Below are 20,462 nucleotides of genomic sequence, written 5' to 3'. Positions count from 1 at the left end.
CCAGGATCGACACCAGCACGGGGATATCGGATCGTTACAGCTGCTGTTTGTGTTTGGGAATTTTATTCCTCAAAAAAGAAAAAAAAAGTCAATGAGTGACTTTGTTATTTAGTCTTAAATTCCTTTCATATTCCTTTGATTTTAAAGGAAAATACAATGAAGTAAACATTTAGGCATAACTCATGCCTCTCGGCCCTCATTTTTTACGACCATAATCGCTGTTTAAACGATTCCCTTTATAGTTTATTGGTAAATGGAAGCATTATACCATTATGGTCTAATTTAGCAAATTTACTATTTATAAAGGGCCACTTTATGCAGCTATATGAGACGGTAAGAAAAACAAAGCTGTCAAATTACAACTTGTAGACACAACAGGATATTTACAGTGTAATAACTCACTTTGCTGTTGTGGGTGAACAGCAGTGCTCACGCTGCACCTTCAGAACCTCCTGAAGCCTCGTGCACAGTCTACATGAACTGCTCCTGACATGCGGCAGGCGAGTCTGACATATGTCACCGGTGGAGACAGAGGCCTTGGCATCATGTCGCCTCACACACAGAGCTTCTGCGTATTTAAAAGCAGCGCTAACCGCATGCTGCACGAGTGGATCCGAACTGAGCGCTCTAAATTGGTTGTGCATGCGTGCGCGTACGTGTGCGCACTGGAAATGAGAACCAGGCGCACCGCGCAAGCTCTGTTAATGTCGTTATGCCTGTGTGTTTTTAATATGACGGTAACAATGGAAGCCTGTTGCTATTAGACTGCGCGCGAGGCAGTGTGTGCGCATGTGTTCGATACATCCGCCTGTGTATGTGTGTGTCTGAGCAAATGTTTCTCATAAAGCACATTGTTAGTCGAGTTAGGCCGCCGATAATGAACTCTTCCTCTGTCTGTGAAAAGGCTGCTGTTGAGGGAACCCTGGGAAACTTGTCATCTGCGCTGCAGAGGGAGGGAGGACTCTCAGCTACCGATGGACCCAGTGGCTGAGAGTGACGGGCTTAGCAGATGAAGAGATGCGACACCAAATCCAATTTTATTTATGTACGTAGACTGAAGAAAATGAGACGCTGAGAGCAAAAGAACATTATGAGAGAGGATGGAGAGTATCTGCAGGTGTTGTCTCCATGGAAACCAAAAGAGAAGGAGAAAGGAGGATCCTTTTATCTCTACTTTTACCCGAGTGATCAAAGGTTTGGTGCCCACTCTGCTCCCAGAGTTGTAACAAAGTATGATTTTAAGAAATGTGGATTCTGCTTCTTAGCCCGACAGTTTGATGCTCATCTGCCCATTAAATATGAGGCTGCAGCCATGACAGTTAGCTTAGATTAAAGGTACAGTCAGTAAATTTGCGATGTTACATAATAAGGAAAAAGGGACACTGTACTCTGAAATATACACTGAATAGTTTGTAATTACATCTTCCAACAAACGAATGCTCAGAAACGTATAATTAATCCATTAAAAATACATAGGAGTGGCTTTGCGGTTTGTGGAAACCGCCATGTTCCCCCACCATATTTGAATACAGTAGCTGGGAAGGACATCTCCCTTTTGACTAACAGTGTTATAAATATGTGGCTAGAGACTGGCCACATACATGGACTCCATATGTGGAGGCTGTGGAGAAAAAGTAGTCGTGGCTATTCGTGTCCACGGAAGGACATTTGAATTTGTGCCTGCGTCTTCAGAGCAAAGATTTGAAGGATCATACGTATGGTTTATTATCAGAGAAGGAGGGAAAGGAAAGAGACAACGCTACCAACATCTCAAGCCTCATCTCCTGAACTCTAACACACAAAAACGTGCATAAATAGGCTGATTTATTCCTGACATTATCCCGGTTACTTCTTGTCAGCAGATTACACATGCGACCCTCCCGTCTCCGGACAGCTGACAACAACAATAGCTGGTTATAAGCTAACATTATAGCTAACATCCCAGCTAATGTTAGGCTCAAGTGTCCTAGAAATCACACTTTCCCTCTAATAAACAGTTTGATTACATTCCCTCAAGCATCAGAATCAAGCTAACAGCAGCAAAAACAGCAGCGCTACCAACACTTTGGCATATCCTCAACAGCTCATCTCCGAATCATTGTCATCATTCAGAAGTGAGCTTCACTGACTCACTGACCTATATTGGATTCCTTTCAAAAAGTTTTACAGCATCTTCCTGAGAAATAAAGATTTAATGTTTTTGATCTTTGTTGGCTGACTAATACATGTTTGTCCTATAGCAGACATCGGAGCTAGGATTATGCACATAACTGGGAGGGGTAAGAAAACAGACCTCAGGTGGGGCTTCAATCTGCAATTTACCTGTACCAGAATATATCCCAACCATAAGCACTGTGAACATCAATGGCAATATTGGCCCAGAATTTCAGTCAATGCGTCCCTACTTTTACACTGTATCTTTTTGTACATGTGTGTTAAAACAAAACAAAACAAAAAACCCTGATTCCACTTTTTGTAAGTGTGTGTGACCTTTAAAAGAAAAATAAGCTGTGTTTTTATTTTGCTCACTGTGTAACACTGTCTGCAAACTGTTTAATACTATGACGTGTCCTCCAGTGGCCTTAAATGCACTCGTCTTAAAATAACTGCTTGCCCCACAGCCTTGCGAAACTCAACCCCTGGTCTGAAGTTTCTTTTTTTTTTATTATTATTATTATTTTCATGGAACTGTGGACTGAGGCCTGGGGCTTTGCTCATGGTCTCCGGCACATCTGTGTTCCCCTTCGAAGGGACACTGTGTGGGAGGACGATGGGACGGGGTTTGTGGGGTCCTGAGGTTCCCTGAACATTGGAGAGAGGTTGTAGAAATGTTAGCGGGATGGCTGGGTGGGAGCTGGGATAAGGAGATGTCAAAGTCTGATTTAAAGCAAGGTCTGTGGGAAACGCCCACGGGGGAATCTGGAATTGTGTGTGTGTTGGGAGGGATGTGGAGGGACTGGTGGTGGAGGGGTTGATGGGAGGGAAAAGTCTTGGATGTTTGGTTGTGTGGTTCGGGCTGAGGCCCAGCAACAGGCCCTGAGGACACCAAACACACGCACATCAACACACAAAGAGATGACACACAAACCACACCCATCACGGCCTGTATTAGCTACATTCACACACACGCGCGCACACACATACAGAGTATGCACACACCTCAGTGTCATTGTTGAGGTTCCACAGGTCCAGGCGGCCCATGCCATCCACGGCAGCAAACATGGCAGGGTGCACGGGCGACCACATGACATCATACACATAATCGGCGTTGTCTTCAAACGAGTACAGAGGCTTGTTGTGCTGAAAGAGAGGAGGAAAAAAAGAGGATATCTGTGCGAGTGTGTATGAGTGACATGGTGTGAAAAAAAAAGAAGAAGAAGCAGAGAAAACGTGGAGAGCGACGGATTACAGCGGATGACATACCAGAGAGAGAGGGAAAAGGAATGGAGAGAGGGAGTGAGTGAGCTTCAGACAGAGTGGCGCTGCCTCAGCCTTGGGGCCTGTCTGGGTGCAGAGCCTAATTAAAAAGCCTAGCACATTCACACAGCGCCATAAAACCGCTGGGAGAGATGAAAGAGAAGGCCTCTCCACAAGGTGTACTGTAACCTCAACACAACAGCTGTGAGAGAGAAACAGAGACAGAAAAATAGGCGGAGATGGAGGGATGGACAATGGTGCACAGGAAGGTGTGTGTTTGTGTGTGTGTGTCCTTGAATGTGTGCAAGGAGAACCTGACTGATAATGGTTTAAACCAACTATTTAACACTGAAACTAAATCTAACAGAGAGATCTATATGTTATTTATGTGCTCAGAGGCATCGTTTTACACTTCCGAAACAAATCTGTCATTCCTCGTCTGGTAGACAAACTCATCCCATTATACTGACCTAAACAATTATGTGTTTGTTACGTTGCATCTCCATAAAGTCCTCGTGACAACGTCAGAGGTCAGAGAACAAATGCAGTCAGAAAAATGAGTACAGCTCTCGCACCGGCGTCCTCCCTTACTGTGCATGTTTGGTTTTGTGGTGCATGCACTGCACTATGCAAGACAATGCACAGCTGCCTACAATGAGAGCTGATTGAACTTTGACCTTGAACTACACTAACCTCTGGGAGAAAGACCAGTTGGTGAAGGCTACTGCTTGTGCTGCAGTTTACTCACACTAGGGGCAGTTGTCTCAGTCCATGCCTGATCACAAATGCCTCTCCCTCTCCATGCCCGTGCTGCCAGTACGCTCTTTAACTCTCAGTAATTTCCTCTTTACTGTCTTTCCTTCATCCTTAACGTAAACAAGCATCTCAACTCCTCCATCTGTTTTTCCAACACACACTTCATTATGATGTGACAGTATATGCCCAAAGTCCACTTCATCAAGCGGGCCTGGGCTCAGCACAATTAGCTGTGTCCAAGCATCATACACAGACACTATACTAGTCAAACAAACTGGACTTTGGGGGTCAAATATACTCGGGCACAGAACAAATTCCCACACCAGACAGGTTCCCACACCTTTCTATGATATAAAAAAGGTCACGATCTTGTCAGTGTTGCAGAAGTTTGCTGATCAAAAACTCAGATATGTAATACAAACCCCATGTGTCCCACATAGAGTCAGTACAGCTTAATATGTGTGCATGTGTGTTAAAAAAAAATTTTTTTCCCAAGCTGACTGTTAAGATTCAAGAAGCATACAAACTACATTCCTTGCAGGTAGAGTGGGAGGAGTGGAAGAGAGGAGACAAGCTGGCTAGAACAGCAAATGAAAGAATGCAGTCTCTCCCTTTCTCTCTCATTCCTGCTCCTTTCTCTCCATCACCTTTACTCCCTCACTCTACGGCAGATCTGAGAGCGCGCACTCACATACACTCGCACACACTCACACACACTCGCACACAAACACAAACAAACTGAGCCAAGCCAATTTCAAGGCTCGATTGAACCTGTTTTCCAGCCGGCAGGATGACAGCAGAGGTCATTTTTCTCCATCTCGCCGTTCCAGCATTCGATCGAAGTCGTACCTGTTTATGTTCTCTCTCGCTCTCTCTCGCTCGCTTACTTGTTCCCATTTTCGGGGTTTTATGACAGCCGGTTACACTGCACATGTGATTTTATCGAGATAATCAGTCTTGAAGCAAAACACCTCTGTTTCCCATTCAAGGTAACTTTCTGAAATTTGTCCTATGTGTCATTTGGCCGTGACTCAAAGTAATGAATAAACCTGGAAGACAAAATAAGATGAATAAAGCCCTCTCGGTATTATACTGGGTACTCATAATGTAAACTACTATTTTGTCTATATCTACCAATTTTAAGGAAGATAATTTAGGTGAATAAGTCTTTAAACTAATCTTTAAATGAAGCTTAATCCTTGTGGCGCCACACATGAAGTAACTGGATGTCATTATCTTTTCTGTGCTGAAAAGCTGCAGAGCCTTGACAAGCCTGAAAACCAACACTGAAAAACTGGGCACTGATATTTAGCATCACAGTGAAGCAATGACAAAAAATGAGAGCCTAATGCAAGTTAAGCATTAAATCATTTGGATATCGTTGCCAAAAATGCAGGCACCACCTTGCCATTAATAATAAAATATCAAATTGCATTAACTGTCTCGGAAATCAAAATGTCAAGGAGGAAGCCGGTCTCTCAGAAAACATCTCATCACGCAGCCATCCATAGGGATCCAAAACACTCATCTCAGCAGCAGCCAGTCATATAATTTCACCGCTTCTATCCTCGCTGCATTTGCATCTCAAAAATCGCACTAGTTTGATAGTTTTAATAAACATGCGCCCCAAGGGAATGGAGATACTGTCCCTAAATGAGAAATTCTTCCTTCATGCGCTGTGCTGCAAGATCCCAACCAGAACGTTTTCTTTTCTCCTGACATACGCTTGACCTTGTCATGGTCAAGATGACCTGCTAAAATTCAAAGTGAGCACAACTGTCTCAACTGGGTTTGCAGAGGATGGTCTGAAAAAGAGAAAGTATTCAGTGAGCAGCAGTTCTGTGAGTGAAAATGGCTTGTTGATGGCAGTGGAGAATGGCCAGACTGCTTTGAGCTGATAGGAAGGAACGATCGCTACAACCAAGGTAGGGAGAAGAGCATCTATGAACACCTGGAACCGCTGTAGTACTCTGTAGCAGATGGGCTACAGCAGCAGAAGAGCACATCAGGTGCCTCTCCTGTCAGCTAAGAACAGGAAACTGTTGCCTGCTCTGATGAGTCTTGATTCCTGCTTTGAAATTCGGATGGTAGGGTTAAAAAAATTGGCGCAAGAATTAAAACATGGATCCATCCTGGCTTGTATCAAAGGTTCAGGCACAATTTGGGCCCCGTACTACCAACTGTGCATCTTTAAAAAGGCTGCATCCTACCATTGCTAACCTTGTCTGTCCCTTTATAACCACAGAGTACAAGCTTCTTATGGCTGCTTCCAGCAGGATAATGCCCCGTGTCGCAAAGCTTGAACTTAACACTGCACTCAAAAGACCTTTGGGATGCGGTGACATGGGAGATTCATATCATGGATGTGCAGACACAAATTTGCCGTAACTGCGTGGTGCTGTCATGTCAGTATAGACCAAAATGTCTCAGGGCGTTTCCAGCAGTGTTTTGAATCAATGCCACAAAGAATTAAGACAGTTTTGAAGGTAAAAGGGGGTCAAACCTGGTGGTAACAAGCTGTAACTAATGAAGTGACGAGTCAGTGTATCTACAGATGTTCACCTGAAATATTATAAACGCTCGCTAACAATCATCTGACCCAACAGAGACGCAGGCCTTTGATTACCTTCTTAAGAACAGCAACAGTGGAGTAATTGTGCTCCATCCAATCATTTCATAGATGCTGGTTTTGGGGTCAAGCGTGCAAGATGGTTCAAGTTATGCACAATCATAAACCCACTCCCAGCCGTCGCGACATCTTCACACTCTGGCCGACTCAGAATGGTTTCACTAACCACAATATTTGCACCGCTGAGTGTAAAAACATACGCAGACGTCTGTAGGACGGCCTTTTTGAACCGTGAGGGCAAACGCACGTGAATGCAGAGGAAATTCGCTGCAAACGTGCATGCGCTCGTGTGTTCAAAACAGTTTGTGATGCTTATGATTGGAGGGCTGAAGGCAAACCTCAAGGGGATTTTAGGCAAGCAAAGGCAGCTTGCTTAAGGTGTACCATGAGGCATGTGTGGTGTGTCTGTATTTATACACACACACACGCTCAGGTATTCCTCCTGCCCACACACAAATATGGGTTATGTGGGATAAGAGACAGACACACATTCCTGTGGTGACCCTCAAAGGAAAGGGAATTCCCAAATCCTGAAAAATAACACACTCTTCTGATGAAAATCCACAGAAATGTTTTAATATGTGTCACGGGACCCGCTGCACAAGACTTATGGACTGGCTGCATGCTAACATGGGCTAAAACTCATCAGAGTGCTTTATTGGCTGTCACAGCCAAGAATGAAAACTGTAACTGGATCCTGCATGAAGCTGATATGCAATATGAATTATGTATTTTTACTACAGCAAGGAGGTATGCCTCTGATTTTGGGCTGTACACTATATCACCCTATGCATGTATGTATCATGATAACCTCTGTAATTCAAAATTAGCATCAATTTTTACTATTAACCATTAACTGATTAATAGTAAAAACTGATTGTCACATTTTCTTTTGTTATTTACACCTCAGCTTTAATTCATATTCATCTTCATCAGGAACACACACACACGTTTAAAACTTTTCATTTTAATGCTGATCTTGACTACTCTCACCTTACCGCTTTTTGTGATTACATTCAGCAAGCCATTTATCAGCTAAGGTCTCGTAAACAACCAGTCTGTGATGCCCTGGCAACCACTGGTCATTAAGGAAAAACATATATTCCCTGACTGGTTAGTGAGAAGTGAAAATGGTTGCAAACAGCTTTGGATTGCGAGTGTTTGTAGAGAAGTTGGTGTCTTCCATGCAAATTACAGGCAACTGTAACTATTTGCTAGCTATCTCTACTATTTATACAATCAGCTAGCAATTTCAGTCACTAGCCATAAGCTAGTAGCCAGAAACATTGCCTAAGATAACAATTTCCAACAATCACTCATAATCATAATTCTAGCTAGCTAATTAAGCTAATACCCATCAAGTTTCTGGCTTCATTGTTAGTGAATGACATCCCAACTCACCCATTAGTTCCAGTACTTCTACTACTAGCGATAACTTTAGCTAGCTAATGTAACCTCATTTTTTGACAATTAGCAGTTTTAATTATTCATACCCTCAAATTTATACATTGTACATTTCTACAGCTTTACTGTTTCTAATCAAGCCACTCAGATCATAATCATATTTAAATTATACTTAACATTTTTCATATTAGTTGAGCAAATTGTTCCATTTACCCTGTGGTTACTACATGAGTATCCATTTCCTACACCTTTCTGTGCAATATGTCATATACACCTAAGCCAAAACTTCTGTTTCACCACCACAGAAGTGTCCTTCCACTGTATTAGCCGAGATTTTTATTTTTTATATTCACCAGCCTTACTCTGACAGAAATAGTGGCTGTTTGCTTTTTACCGCTTTTGAAATGCTGCCAAATGGAATTCATAACACTGGTTTGAAAGGAGAACAACAGCACTGAGAGGATGAGGTCACTCAAAACCAGCGAGAGGAGGAGCGCCCACCTTTAGAGTGGGTCTGACTTAGGTTCACTAAGTGTGCCTGCAGACAGCAGCCAGCACTATCCCATCAGTGCATTTGTGTTTTGCAGTGATAGTTGAGTAGGAGGGACACCCACACATACAAACAAGGGACTTTCACACATGTACACCCAGGACAAACCAGAAAAACACACACATACAATACACACACACACACACACACACTTGTCAGATTAGGTGCAACAAGCCTTAAATAAAAAAAACAGATCCTACGCTGTCTCTCAGCAAAATATTTCTATGGAAACTTGAACAACAGCTGACAGTCTCTTTGTAAGTGCAATTATTTGTAGTTTCATTTAAATAATGGAGTACTGGAAGATTAACTAACTATACTTACACTTATAATAGGTCTTATTAATTGAACTAAGCTAAGAATCGTGTGTGGAGCTGTTTCTGCTCTTGTGACTTTTGCCATTGGAGGCACACATTTCTCTGAAGCAGTGTAGACATCTGACATCTGTAATACTAGTGGTTCACCTGCTGTCTCCAAAGAAAGAGTTAACTGGCTCTTACTAGAAACAGAGCACAGCCTAAGAGGAAATTGCTTGACAGGCTGAAACCAGGTAATAATAATAATGATGATGGTTACTGATGATTAACACAGACTGTATATATAAGATGGATGCAGGCACAGCGATGTCACCCACTGGTTTTGGACTCTGTATTTTAAAGCTTCAATGTTAGTGTTTTGGCTGCTGCCATGCTGTTTTTTCAAAGCCAAAGGTAACGTTAGCAGCTAACATTAGCTTAACAAGTGGTTACATCCATAAACCCCACCGGTGCAATGCACAGGCGCACGTGCGGTTTTCTGAAGAAGAACGTTTTCATAGGACTGACTACATCCATAATTCAGTAGAACCACCTTTAACAGCAATAATTTGGACTAATTGTTTTCTGTGTGACTTTATCAGTCTATCACATCATTATGGAGGAATTCTGGCCCATTCTTCTTTATGGTGTTGCTTCAGTTAATTGAGGTTTGGAGGGATTCAATCAGGTGGACATCTGGACTTTGGGCCATTGCAATACCTTGATTTTGGTGTAGCTGCAGTACTGTCAGACAGACGGCCTCATATTTGACTCTAGAATACTTTGGTACACAAAGGACTTCATGGTCGAATGAATGAGTGCAAGGTGCCCAGCCTGAATCATGCCTCCACCACCGTCCTTGACTGTTGGTATGAGATGTTTGTGCTGATATGCTATGTTTGGTTTTAATACCAAACATATTCACTTTGGTCTCAACTGTAGAGATGTAGCTCTTGGGTGGGCTTGGGGTGAGATATACACCAGTTGAAGATTGTAACACTGTATTAACACCTGAATGGTTCAGAGCAGCAAATTGTCTATAAGCTAATTATTGCTTTGTATTAGCCTAATTAAAGAGGATCATTTTACTCAACAAAACGGATGCATAAATGTATTTTGATTTGCTGTATCATAGAACATCCATCAGATAATCCAAAACTCACCAACAGTGCACAGACACAGTGAAAAGGTCTGGTTCCAAGACTCACCGTGGTAGGCAATAGTCATATCAATGGAGATGTACTCAGTTACACAAACTCCATTACTCAGGTCGAGTCTCTATATCTTAAATGTGAAATCTATGGGAATGGAGTCCCTTTTGGAGCACGCCTCAAGTGGCACCTAAAGGAACTGCAATTTTTTCCACTTCTGTGTTGGGATCATGTTTCACCTCCAGTGGCTGCTTCTTGTTTGACCTGAACACTTTGATCATCCCCAATTTGATGTTTGAAGCTGGAGGTGAACAGCGAGTGGTGGCTCTGTCTGAGACACAGTGATAATACACGATGGTACAGTATCACAAAGTAGGTCTTGCTAAAACGTATCCCAATTTATTACACATTTTGACTCTACATCGGCGCATAATTTACCAAATCAACACTATGTTATATTAACATAAGAGCTGAAAGTACAAATTAGAACATAAACTCATAAATGAAGTTATAAATGAAGTGAGGTCATAGACTGCAGATTTTCTATGTTATTAGCTCTGGAGGCTAAAACCATCCTTATATACAGTCTGTAGTTAGCAGTGAATTCTTTCCCTACAAACGCACACACACAGAGTACCCATATACGCACAATAACAGCTTATTCAAACATACATGTAGAGAGACACACAAGTTGTACGAGACCTTCTCTACTCAACCTTCCCTCTTCACTAGTTCATTCTCTCTCCCTCTCAGGATCTGCTTAAAAACCTCTTGGACGTCACAATCAACCCCCCGCACAACCTTTCTTTCTCCACATCCCCTCTCTCTCTCTCCCTCACACACACACACACTAACACACACCTCCCACATTGTACCTTGGTGCTCCAGAGTTTGACGGTCCAGTCGAACGAGGACGTGATAAAGAGGTGGGAAAAGTCGACGGTGCCCACCGCGCTGTGACAGCTGATGCCTGTGACGGGCCCCTGGTGGCCCTCGAACATCTCACAGATTCCTGCCTTACTGGAGAGGGAAAACACACAAGGCAACATCTGGAACTGAGACCATTAGCCCAAAATTCCCTCCAAAAGAGGGAGAACTTCATTTGTAATCACATTTTAAGTTTTAAGTTACTTAAATGTAATCTAATTTAGGGACAATCATCCTCTTAAACTTTGGTAATGTTATAATTCTAATATTCTATAATTGTAAATTATATGAGCACTGTTTCATATTCAGCAGACTTTTGGTGAACTTTAATGCATATCTGTGTTTAAGAATACATGTTTCATTAACCAACCTGCCATGTCTGGATGCAGTGTACACAGTGCCCTCCTCGCTCCCGACCACATAGTTGTTAACGTCTCCCGTGGGGAAGGCCATGCATGTCACTGCCACGGGTTTGGATTTATTGTACACCAGTTCCATGGTCTCCTACACACATTATATTAGAGTGGATATAGCATAAACCTGCATTTTTACAACAAAAAAACAGCATTAGTGAGTGAGTCTTTTTAAATGCTGCTGGCAGGTTGTGTGGACTGCTTCACTGATGTGCGGTAAGAGTTTTGTGTACCTGAGGCTGGGAGAGCATGTCCAGACTCCAGGAGCACATCCTGCCATCTGTGGACACGGTGATCAGGTTGTTGGCGTTCTGTGTGCCGACCACATTCACGCAGTACACTGGGTGCTAGACAAACACACACACAATCATACGCAGAGACAAACAAATGGATTTGGGTGAAGATTTACCCGTGCACAATACAAAAAAGCTGTTATCAACTGTAGTATAATTACAACAACATCCTTTAGGATAATACTTGTAATCTTGTTGTAAATTGTGATCACATTATAGTTCTTAATTATTAGCCTCTTTGAACTGAAGCATAACAATTTCTCTTGTACAACAAATAGCTGAAACAGTCCTAATTGTAGCAGGCTGTCAGCAGCATCACTATGTCATTAATTGTGATATTCCACTATTTATGAAACGAATAAACATTGTCCTGTAATGATCACATGTTTTTTCCCCTTTAGCACATGATGTCATTAGATGCTTTTTGGGGCCAAGAGATGCAGACAGCTCACATGCCAGTGTGCATTCGTCCTTTTAAATCACCCTACATTTCAGACATGTGCTGCTGTTCAAATCCACGAGTGTGTGAAGCCATTATATCATTACTGAGCAGTAATTGATTTGTGCGCCGGGTCGCACAAAGAATCCATTCAGCAATCAGCACCATGCTAGCATGCTGTACCCACTAACGGGAGAGTGGCAGCCTCATTATTAGAGCCCGCAGCCCCTTTAAAGCTACAGTATGGATGGCATGTAACAATGTGTGTGTCTACTGTAGCTGTGATTTTAAACAAGCTGGGTTCTTAAGATATCGTTCGTTTATATTCAACAGTAATTTGCTATAGCTGAACTGAGCTGCTCTTTCAGTTATGTCTTGAGTACGACTGCTTTTATCAAGTTTATGTCTAAGTGCAGACAGACCCTAGAAGACAGATTATCATGTAAAAATCATTCAGTGTAATTGGTGCAATCAAAATCTTTTTATCATATTCATACGTCTGAATTTTTGGATTAAAAAAGTGTTTATCTGCTTTTTTTCCCCCATGTTGGCCTAAGTGTATTTCAATACTTTTAACCAAATTAACAATTTAGTTTTCAGTCACGTGACTCACACAGAGCTCTGAAGAGCAAAACACGGTTCCAACAACCCTCCACTAAAATTAATTTTCAATCAAAGAACATTTAAATGACCTCTCAAAAGAAGATTAATGGAAATTGGGCACTTTTGATCCACATACAGAATCCACTGCAATATTTTAATCACTAGAGAACAATTACGTCCCTGCTGGAGATCCATTTTAGCAGTTTCTTGTTGTGAATGCTCTTTGTTGCACTGCTGTCAGGATAAGAGTGTACAATAACACACTTTTAACAGACAGCTATATGTAATTTGGATCTCAGGTCTTTCATTTAGGAGGTGAAGAACAAGAAGATCACAGTTTACAAAGCAATAGTGAGTGCTAATTAGCTAAAATGACCTAGCTTATCGCTCTTAGCTGTTTGTGTCAGGATCATCATACTCGGGGAAAAGATTATGAATGCACATGGCAGCAGATCTGCGATGCTTGCTGATTTATCACAGATTGCATGTAACTGCCAACTTGACCCCATCTGAAGGCCGCTACACAAAAAAACATAAATCCACTGAACACGGTGGCACTAATTTTGGTCGTGGCACAGCCTTGAGCAAGGGTTTTTCCTAGTTTGATTATATCGTGAATGGCTGTAGAGAAGGAGTGACATTGGTGCAATGTAACTACTCTATGATTTAAGCAGCTATCCAGAATTTTGGGTAAACAATCCTGCTAAAAAATAACTGTTAAATACTGAAGGAAAGCCTTGTTCTGCCTTCCAGGTTTTAATAATGATGTGTCATCGCAGGAAAACTATTTATTACTTTCCTTACTGTGTAATCTCCTGCAGACGTTATTGCTGTTAATATCACAATTCTAATTGTAAAGCAGAGATAAACCTTTACATACTGTATGATAAATGTATCATACTGACAGTTTAAATCATCCTTACAGTGTGTGCAGCAGCAGACAGAGGGGTCCTCTGGACAGGGGTCCGGCGATGACTGCGATTATCCCACAGGACTATCTGTCCTGAGTACGTCCCCCCCACCACCAGGTTGGGATGAAACCTGGCAAAGCCCACAGACACCACCGGAGACTAAGGAGAGAAAACGAGAGAGGAGAATTAGGACGCATTACTCTAGATACAATGCTGGTGTTATTTTATGTAACTGACATTATTATGAACTGAATGCAGATGGTAGAAAAGCCCAGAGGAAAAGATATGAACTCAAAACGGTAACACTTGACTGGGTGCGAGTGAGTGCGAGCAATCAAGACATCGTGATGGGTGGCATACGTGGGGACACAGACGGAGATGACGAGTGTGGGCACTGTGAAGGTCCGCTGAGGAGACGAGAATGGGGTGACGCTGGGGTGGAGACCAGACAAAGAGGGAATTGTGGTCCTCCTTCCCTCCCCAGCCGTTTCACATTACAGCATCAAAACCCCAGCAGCCACTGGAGCGCTCACCGTAGGCTCCGTCATGACAAGCGCACCCTTGAACTACCACCCCCCCTCCACCTCGACGCTGTGTTTATTGAGTTTTGGTTCCTCTTCGGTGCGCATCCCATAAGGGCTTCTGCGTGCAACAGCTAGCTCCCCCTGACCCAGAGCCACTGAAGCATCTGCGCTTCTGAGTTATGAGAAAATTATTTCAGCATCCTGCAGCATAGCGCTACAGGAGGTTAACTGGTGTGACTCACTGACAGATTCATCAGAACCAGTAAAAAAAAGCATAGTCCTGTTGAGAGGGAAATAATTCACAGGCACGACAGAGCCAACAGAGCAAAGCTCACAAACACAAATCACAACTAAAAACAGTAAAGCTAGAACAACATGGAGGGTGCATTTCGCAAATTGGATCGTTGCCTCATGCAATCGTAGATTTGTAGGAAGGAGCGCTGGTGACAGTTTTAATGTTCATGAAAACTGTATGTCAGATGTTTTGCTGTTGAAACAGCAGCTCATAGACTGCGTGGAGACAAAACTCTATCAGAATCCTCCAAAACTCATCACTGCGTTAACAAGGCAAGACCTAGGATACATCTACAACACAGTTTAATTTATAATGATCATATTAATAATATCAATAATCCATAAAAAAATAAACCACAAAGGAATTTGTTGGGTATTGTTCAACCGAGAACAATATAAGTTTGTACAACAGAGACTGTTATAATGCCTTAAAAAGGTGACAACTGCTTCAAGTGAAACTATGTTAAGGTTAGCTAAACAGCAGCCACTGTGGCCACAATCAGTAATTATGGGATAAAGATAAATGTTAAACAATAGAAAGTACTCATAATGTCAGTTAGGCTGGCTCAGCCTGCAGGAGTTTTGGCTTTATTTATACCTATTTATGACTATCGTGAACATCTGCCAGGTTGTAGCAGCAAAAATAACGTCTATAAGTGGTAAAAAAGCAACAAAGTACACTAACTGTTCCTTATCTTATATTGCTGACTTGAATCTAGACAAAGGTGCATTAACCATGATGGTTATACCTGGTTTGTACCTTGGACTCTCATTATAACTCTTAAGTCTCTACATGTTTGATTTTTTTTACAAATTAAAATTTCTGTTAATAGAAAAATGATGAGAGAGGCATGTCATAGACTCCATGTGCCAAGTAAATATACAGTAGTAAAGGTATCATAGTGAAAAACACTAATTGAATGTATTTTGTTTATAGCGTAGAAAGATCCCACTAAATCTGCAGCAGTAAAATGTGCTTATTTTTCACTTCTTTTTTTACTTCTCCCTCTCTCCCCATCCCTTCCACCACAACATGTGCGAAGCAGCCAACTCCAAACCCCAGTTCATTTTGAAAGGAGACTGGAAAACAAACCAAAGGCAAAGAAAACACTTCACACTCTTTTATTTCTCCTTTCTGTTACTTCTGAGGAGTCACGGCTTCCAGCGGCACGGCTCGGGAGTCACTTCAGATGTCTAGACTCAAAATAAACGAAACTCTGGTGGTAAAAACTAAAGGTGCTTGTCAGCTGGCATGAAGGCTCGATCTCAAAAGTTTATTTACACAGTCCGACAAAAAGGGGATCGAGGCTAGAGGCTTATTAGCATGAATTACTAAGCAAGACTTGACAGCTCGTCCAGGAACATCTAAAGCTGCCTGATTAATAAAAGATCACTGGTGCACTGTATGACATGTTACACGCTGGATTAAGCGATATACAACCATGTGCTTGTGTGTTAACAAATCATCAAAAAAGAGAAAAAAATGTCTGGAATGATGTTTTTGTGCTGAAAAGGCAGCTATTCTCAAGCACGCGGAGGTTTGTTTCTTGGCTGTGATCACTCTAATGACCCAGAGTTTCTCGGTGACCTTTACCCTCTGTGGTTGTCTCACAGGCTGCTGTTTGAGGTCTGTTCCCCCTCCATCAGACTCCATCAGTGGGCTAATAAACCATAGTCCTGCACCCTTTGTCATCTCCGCACACAAACCCACACACATCCGCTTAACATGCACATGGTTCCACCCCCACAACCATCTGTCTCAAAACTCCAAACAATGTAAGAACTCTTGGATCTGATTTCTTCTTCTATGAAGAAAGGTTTGACAGTTTGAGCGCAAGCAGGGGGAACAGCTAACCTGCCTCGTAAAAGCATTGCTCATCTGAGGTTTTAGTATCATTGTCAAGGTGGATTAAAATATAAGCAATCTCATTAAATTCACACCTTTCTAGTAAAGACCAAAGCTTCTTTTATTATTTACGCCAACAAAAATTAAAAAATTAACATGTAATTCCACAAGAATATACAGACACAAACGTAAAACATCAGCTTTGCAAGCTCCTTTGACTACGATGACCTGGATGACTGAGAACCTTCACAGACATAAAACATCAGTGCCGTCAACACCCTAAATAAACATCTCTACCCCACATGAGTAATGACAAAGAGAAACTAAATCAAATCAAGGAACTCCTCTATTTGATCCATATGTTACTTTCAATCGTAAGCTCTATCAGTGTTCCCATCTTAAGAGGAAAATTCCCGACTAAACTCTGAATCCCCTCTTTGAGAAACCACAGGTTATGCCATCATTCCCCTCATGTGCTGTCAGGCTTAGTGAAAGAGCTACTGAAAATTAGCCCCGCTTTGTCCCAGTAACGCACTATGAGGCGGCTGCCAGCAGCAACTTGGGCTTAAGATTAAAGTCGTTCTCCCTAAATTCTGCTAATCAAGTGTCACATCAGCACAAGTTTGAAACTTGTATCCGTTTTAAATGTACTGCATGTAATTAGGCATTGAAATAAGATCAATTTGCTGCGTGCTACAGTATAAGCAAGTTTATGATTTAAGCTAAATGTGAACTCGATGATGGAATCTCGATTTCAAAGTCGGAGGAAATTAATGTCTGACTTTATATATTTGAATTATGGGAAGCATGGTTATGTTTTGGCTGGATTTCTGTAATCTTTCTGTAATTCTGTCTACTTTTTATTCATTTTTTTGAATCTTTGCCATCGAGACTCAAAACATGTGTTTTGCATATGTTAAAGGAAAATATTTCAGTGTCTCAACATGACTGCATAAAAGTGGATGTATCAATCTAGTACTGCATTAACGGTCTCAAGTTTTGGGGAACTTAGCGCTCGTTCTGGGAGAGTGTAACTCGTGTAATGGTTTGTAGGTACAATTTACAGATGTCACCAAATGGTGTCACGTGCATGCAAATATCAAGTTACTGTTTTAAAAAGAGGACAGCTATGCGGATACAGTCACAGAATTTCTGTGAGTGATTGCGTCTGTTCAAAATGTGGCTGTGCAGAACGGGAAGTCTGTAGGTTGCAGCTTCTGAACTGCTCGACCAAGCAACATGAGTGAGTGATGGAAGTCATTTGCCACAGGAAACCAAAGACAAACAATGAAACTAGAAGTGTCTAGCTACATTTTATTATCATAAATATTCACTCACACAATCTAAATCATTTAATTCAGGTGTTCCAATCACTTCTTTGGCCACAGGTGTATAAAGTCAAGCACCTAGGCATGCATACTGCTTCTATAAACATTTGTGAATGAATGAGCTCAGTGAATTCCAGCGTGGTACTGTGATAGGATGCCACCTGTGCAAGTCCAGTTGTGAAATTTCCTCATTACTAAATATTCCACAGTCAACTGTTAGTGGTATTATAACAAAGTGGAAGTGATTGTGAACGCCGGCCACATGGTGGTAGGCCACATAAAATCAAAGACCGTGTTCAGTGGATGCTGAGCCACATAATGGTCAGAAGTCACCATCATTCTGCAGATTCGGTCGCTACAGATCTCCAAACTTCATCTGGCCTTCAGATTAGCTCAAGAACAGTGCACAGAGAGCTTCATGGTACAGAGAGCTTTATGGCCATGCAGCTGCATCCAAACCAAGCACAATGTAAAGCGTTGGATGCAGTGATGTAAAGCAGCGGTCTCCAACCTTTTTTGCGCCACGGACCGGTTTATGCCCGACAATATTTTCACGGACCGGCCTTTAAGGTGTCGCGGATAAATACAACAAAATAAAACCAGTACCGGTACCGAAAAAAAGAAGATTTGTTCATAACACATGTGAAAAGACCCAGGAAAACCGAGTTAACGACAAAACCGATAACAAAATAACGCTGAAAACCGATAAAAACCCTGAAAACTATACATTTCACACCTGAGCCTCAACTCTCAATGACCGGTACCGGTCCGAGGCCTGGGGATTGGGGTACGCTGATGTAAAGCACAACATCACGGGATGTAGAGTAGGGAAGATATGCTTGCTGGAGCGATGAGTCACGCTTCTTTGTCTGGCAATCCAATGGATGGGTCTGGGTTTGGAGGTTGCCAGAGAACAGTACTTTTCTGACTGCACTGTCTGAAGTTTGAAGTTTGGTGAAGAGGAGATTATGATGTGGGGTTATTTTTCAAGATTTGGGCTCAGCCCCTTAGTTCCAGTGAAAGGAACTCTTAAGGTGATCGTGGCTCAAAGAGTTGGCAGTTTGTCTTGTAACCGGAAGGTTGCCGGTTCGAGCCTTGGCTCGGACAGTCTTGGTCGTTGTGTCCTTGGGCAAGACACTTCACCTACCGCCTACTGGTGATGGCCAGAGGGGCCAATGGTGCGATATGGCAGCCTCGCCTCTGTCAGTCTGCCCCAGGGCAGCTGTGGCTACAACTGTAGCTTGCCTCCAGCAGTGAATGAATAGTGGAATTGTAAAGCGCTTTGAGGGCCCCGAAAAGAGCTATATAAATGCAATCCATTATTAATGCTTCAGATACTCTAGACATTTTGGATAACTTCATGTTCCAACTTTGTGAGAACGGTTTGGGAATGTCCCCGAAGGTACATAAAGACATGAATGAGTGAGTTTTGTGTGGAAGAACTTGACTGGCCTGCACAGAGTCCTGACTTCAACCCAATAGAACACAGAGCAGAGAGTGCAAGCCAGACCTTCTCGTCCAACATCAGTATCTGACCCCACAAATGCACCTCTATAACAGTCAAAAATTCCCATAAATACTCCTAAACCTTGTGAAAAGCCTTTGTAGAAGAGTTGAAGCTGTTAGAGATGGTCTTCTGCATACCCTGGTCGTAGCAGGCGGTTATCTGAATTACTGTTGCCTTCCCATTACGCAGTCTGACCATTCCCCTCCGAGCTCTAGCATCATCAAGGCATTCTCATCCACAGAACTGTCTCTCACTCGATATTTAGTTTTTTGCATCATTCTCTATAAACTCTAGAGATGGTTGTGAGAGAAACTCCCAGCAGTTCAGGAATTTCTGAAACACTCAGACCAGCCCATCTGCCATCAACAACCACGAGAGTCACATAAATTGGAGTTTTCCCCATTCCAATGCTTGGTTTGAACTTCAGCAGGTCACCTTGCCTACATGCACTGGGTGGCTGGGCCTTTTAGCTCTATTTATCTAGCTATCTAGATAGATCGACAGATAGATAAAGAGAGATATTTTTTCTTTAAATCAGCCTAATATAAATGCAGTTCATGTCTTCTATGGTTTTTATAGAAGCAGTGGGACTGCATCTCCATATCACTGCTGTTGCTTCAAAGCCTGACATTTCATTTCCAAATGCAGAGTGGCTCTTTGGGTGGTTTTCATCTCACATGCAGAGCAGGTCAGACACCTTCTGCGTCATCTCCTGCTAATCCAGATGGACAGGATTTAGGGAGTTATGTCTCCCGGAAGAAAAGACAGCAGCAAGAGTCACTTTGGTACATTATATTATGCTTGAGATAAAGTGGGGAAGTTTTACAGGGAGATACTGTGGCAGTAAGAACAGCAGGTTCCATTTCTTTCTTCAGGCAGGTTCTGCACACATGTATCATCTACCATATCACACACAGGCTCCCAAGGCTAAGTGTTTCTGGCAGCCTTTATTGTATCAATAGGAAGTGTTCTGTATAGGATAATACACACAGGGTACACCGTGATGAAAGATGGCACCCACCAAGGGATTAGAGATGTGTAAAGGAATGACATAAGAAGAAAGAAAGCTACAGAGGGGCAAACAGTCTTTCTTTTGTTGCCTTCGCCTCTCTTTTGTTCTTTCCTCAGGCAACAAACTGTTGCTCAAGTCCACTCGGGCAGGCAGGAATGAAGT

The 20,462-nt window shown here is 42.3% G+C and overlaps 1 protein-coding gene across 16 annotated transcripts in view; it reads right to left on the bottom strand.

Moving 5' to 3' along the window:
- dync1i1a (dynein cytoplasmic 1 intermediate chain 1a) overlaps positions 1 to 20,462 on the bottom strand; it is a 74,511-nt gene that overhangs the window by 7,948 nt on the left and 46,101 nt on the right. For all 16 annotated transcript variants that reach the window (XM_085147875.1, XM_085147881.1, XM_085147882.1 and 13 more), the window contains 5 exons: positions 13,802 to 13,948; positions 11,777 to 11,890; positions 11,501 to 11,634; positions 11,079 to 11,223; positions 3,160 to 3,300 (listed from right to left, as the gene is read on the bottom strand). In XM_085147875.1, coding sequence (XP_085004001.1) covers positions 3,160 to 3,300; positions 11,079 to 11,223; positions 11,501 to 11,634; positions 11,777 to 11,890; positions 13,802 to 13,948 — 681 coding nt within the window. The remainder of the gene's footprint in view (positions 1 to 3,159; positions 3,301 to 11,078; positions 11,224 to 11,500; positions 11,635 to 11,776; positions 11,891 to 13,801; positions 13,949 to 20,462) is intronic.

The sequence above is a fragment of the Neolamprologus multifasciatus genome, chromosome 22 (assembly GCF_963576455.1).
Source record: "Neolamprologus multifasciatus chromosome 22, fNeoMul1.2, whole genome shotgun sequence".
Lineage (NCBI taxonomy): Eukaryota > Metazoa > Chordata > Actinopteri > Cichliformes > Cichlidae > Neolamprologus > Neolamprologus multifasciatus.
The sequence above is the reverse complement of the archived record's forward strand: the minus strand, read 5'-3'. Positions and strand labels throughout refer to the sequence as shown.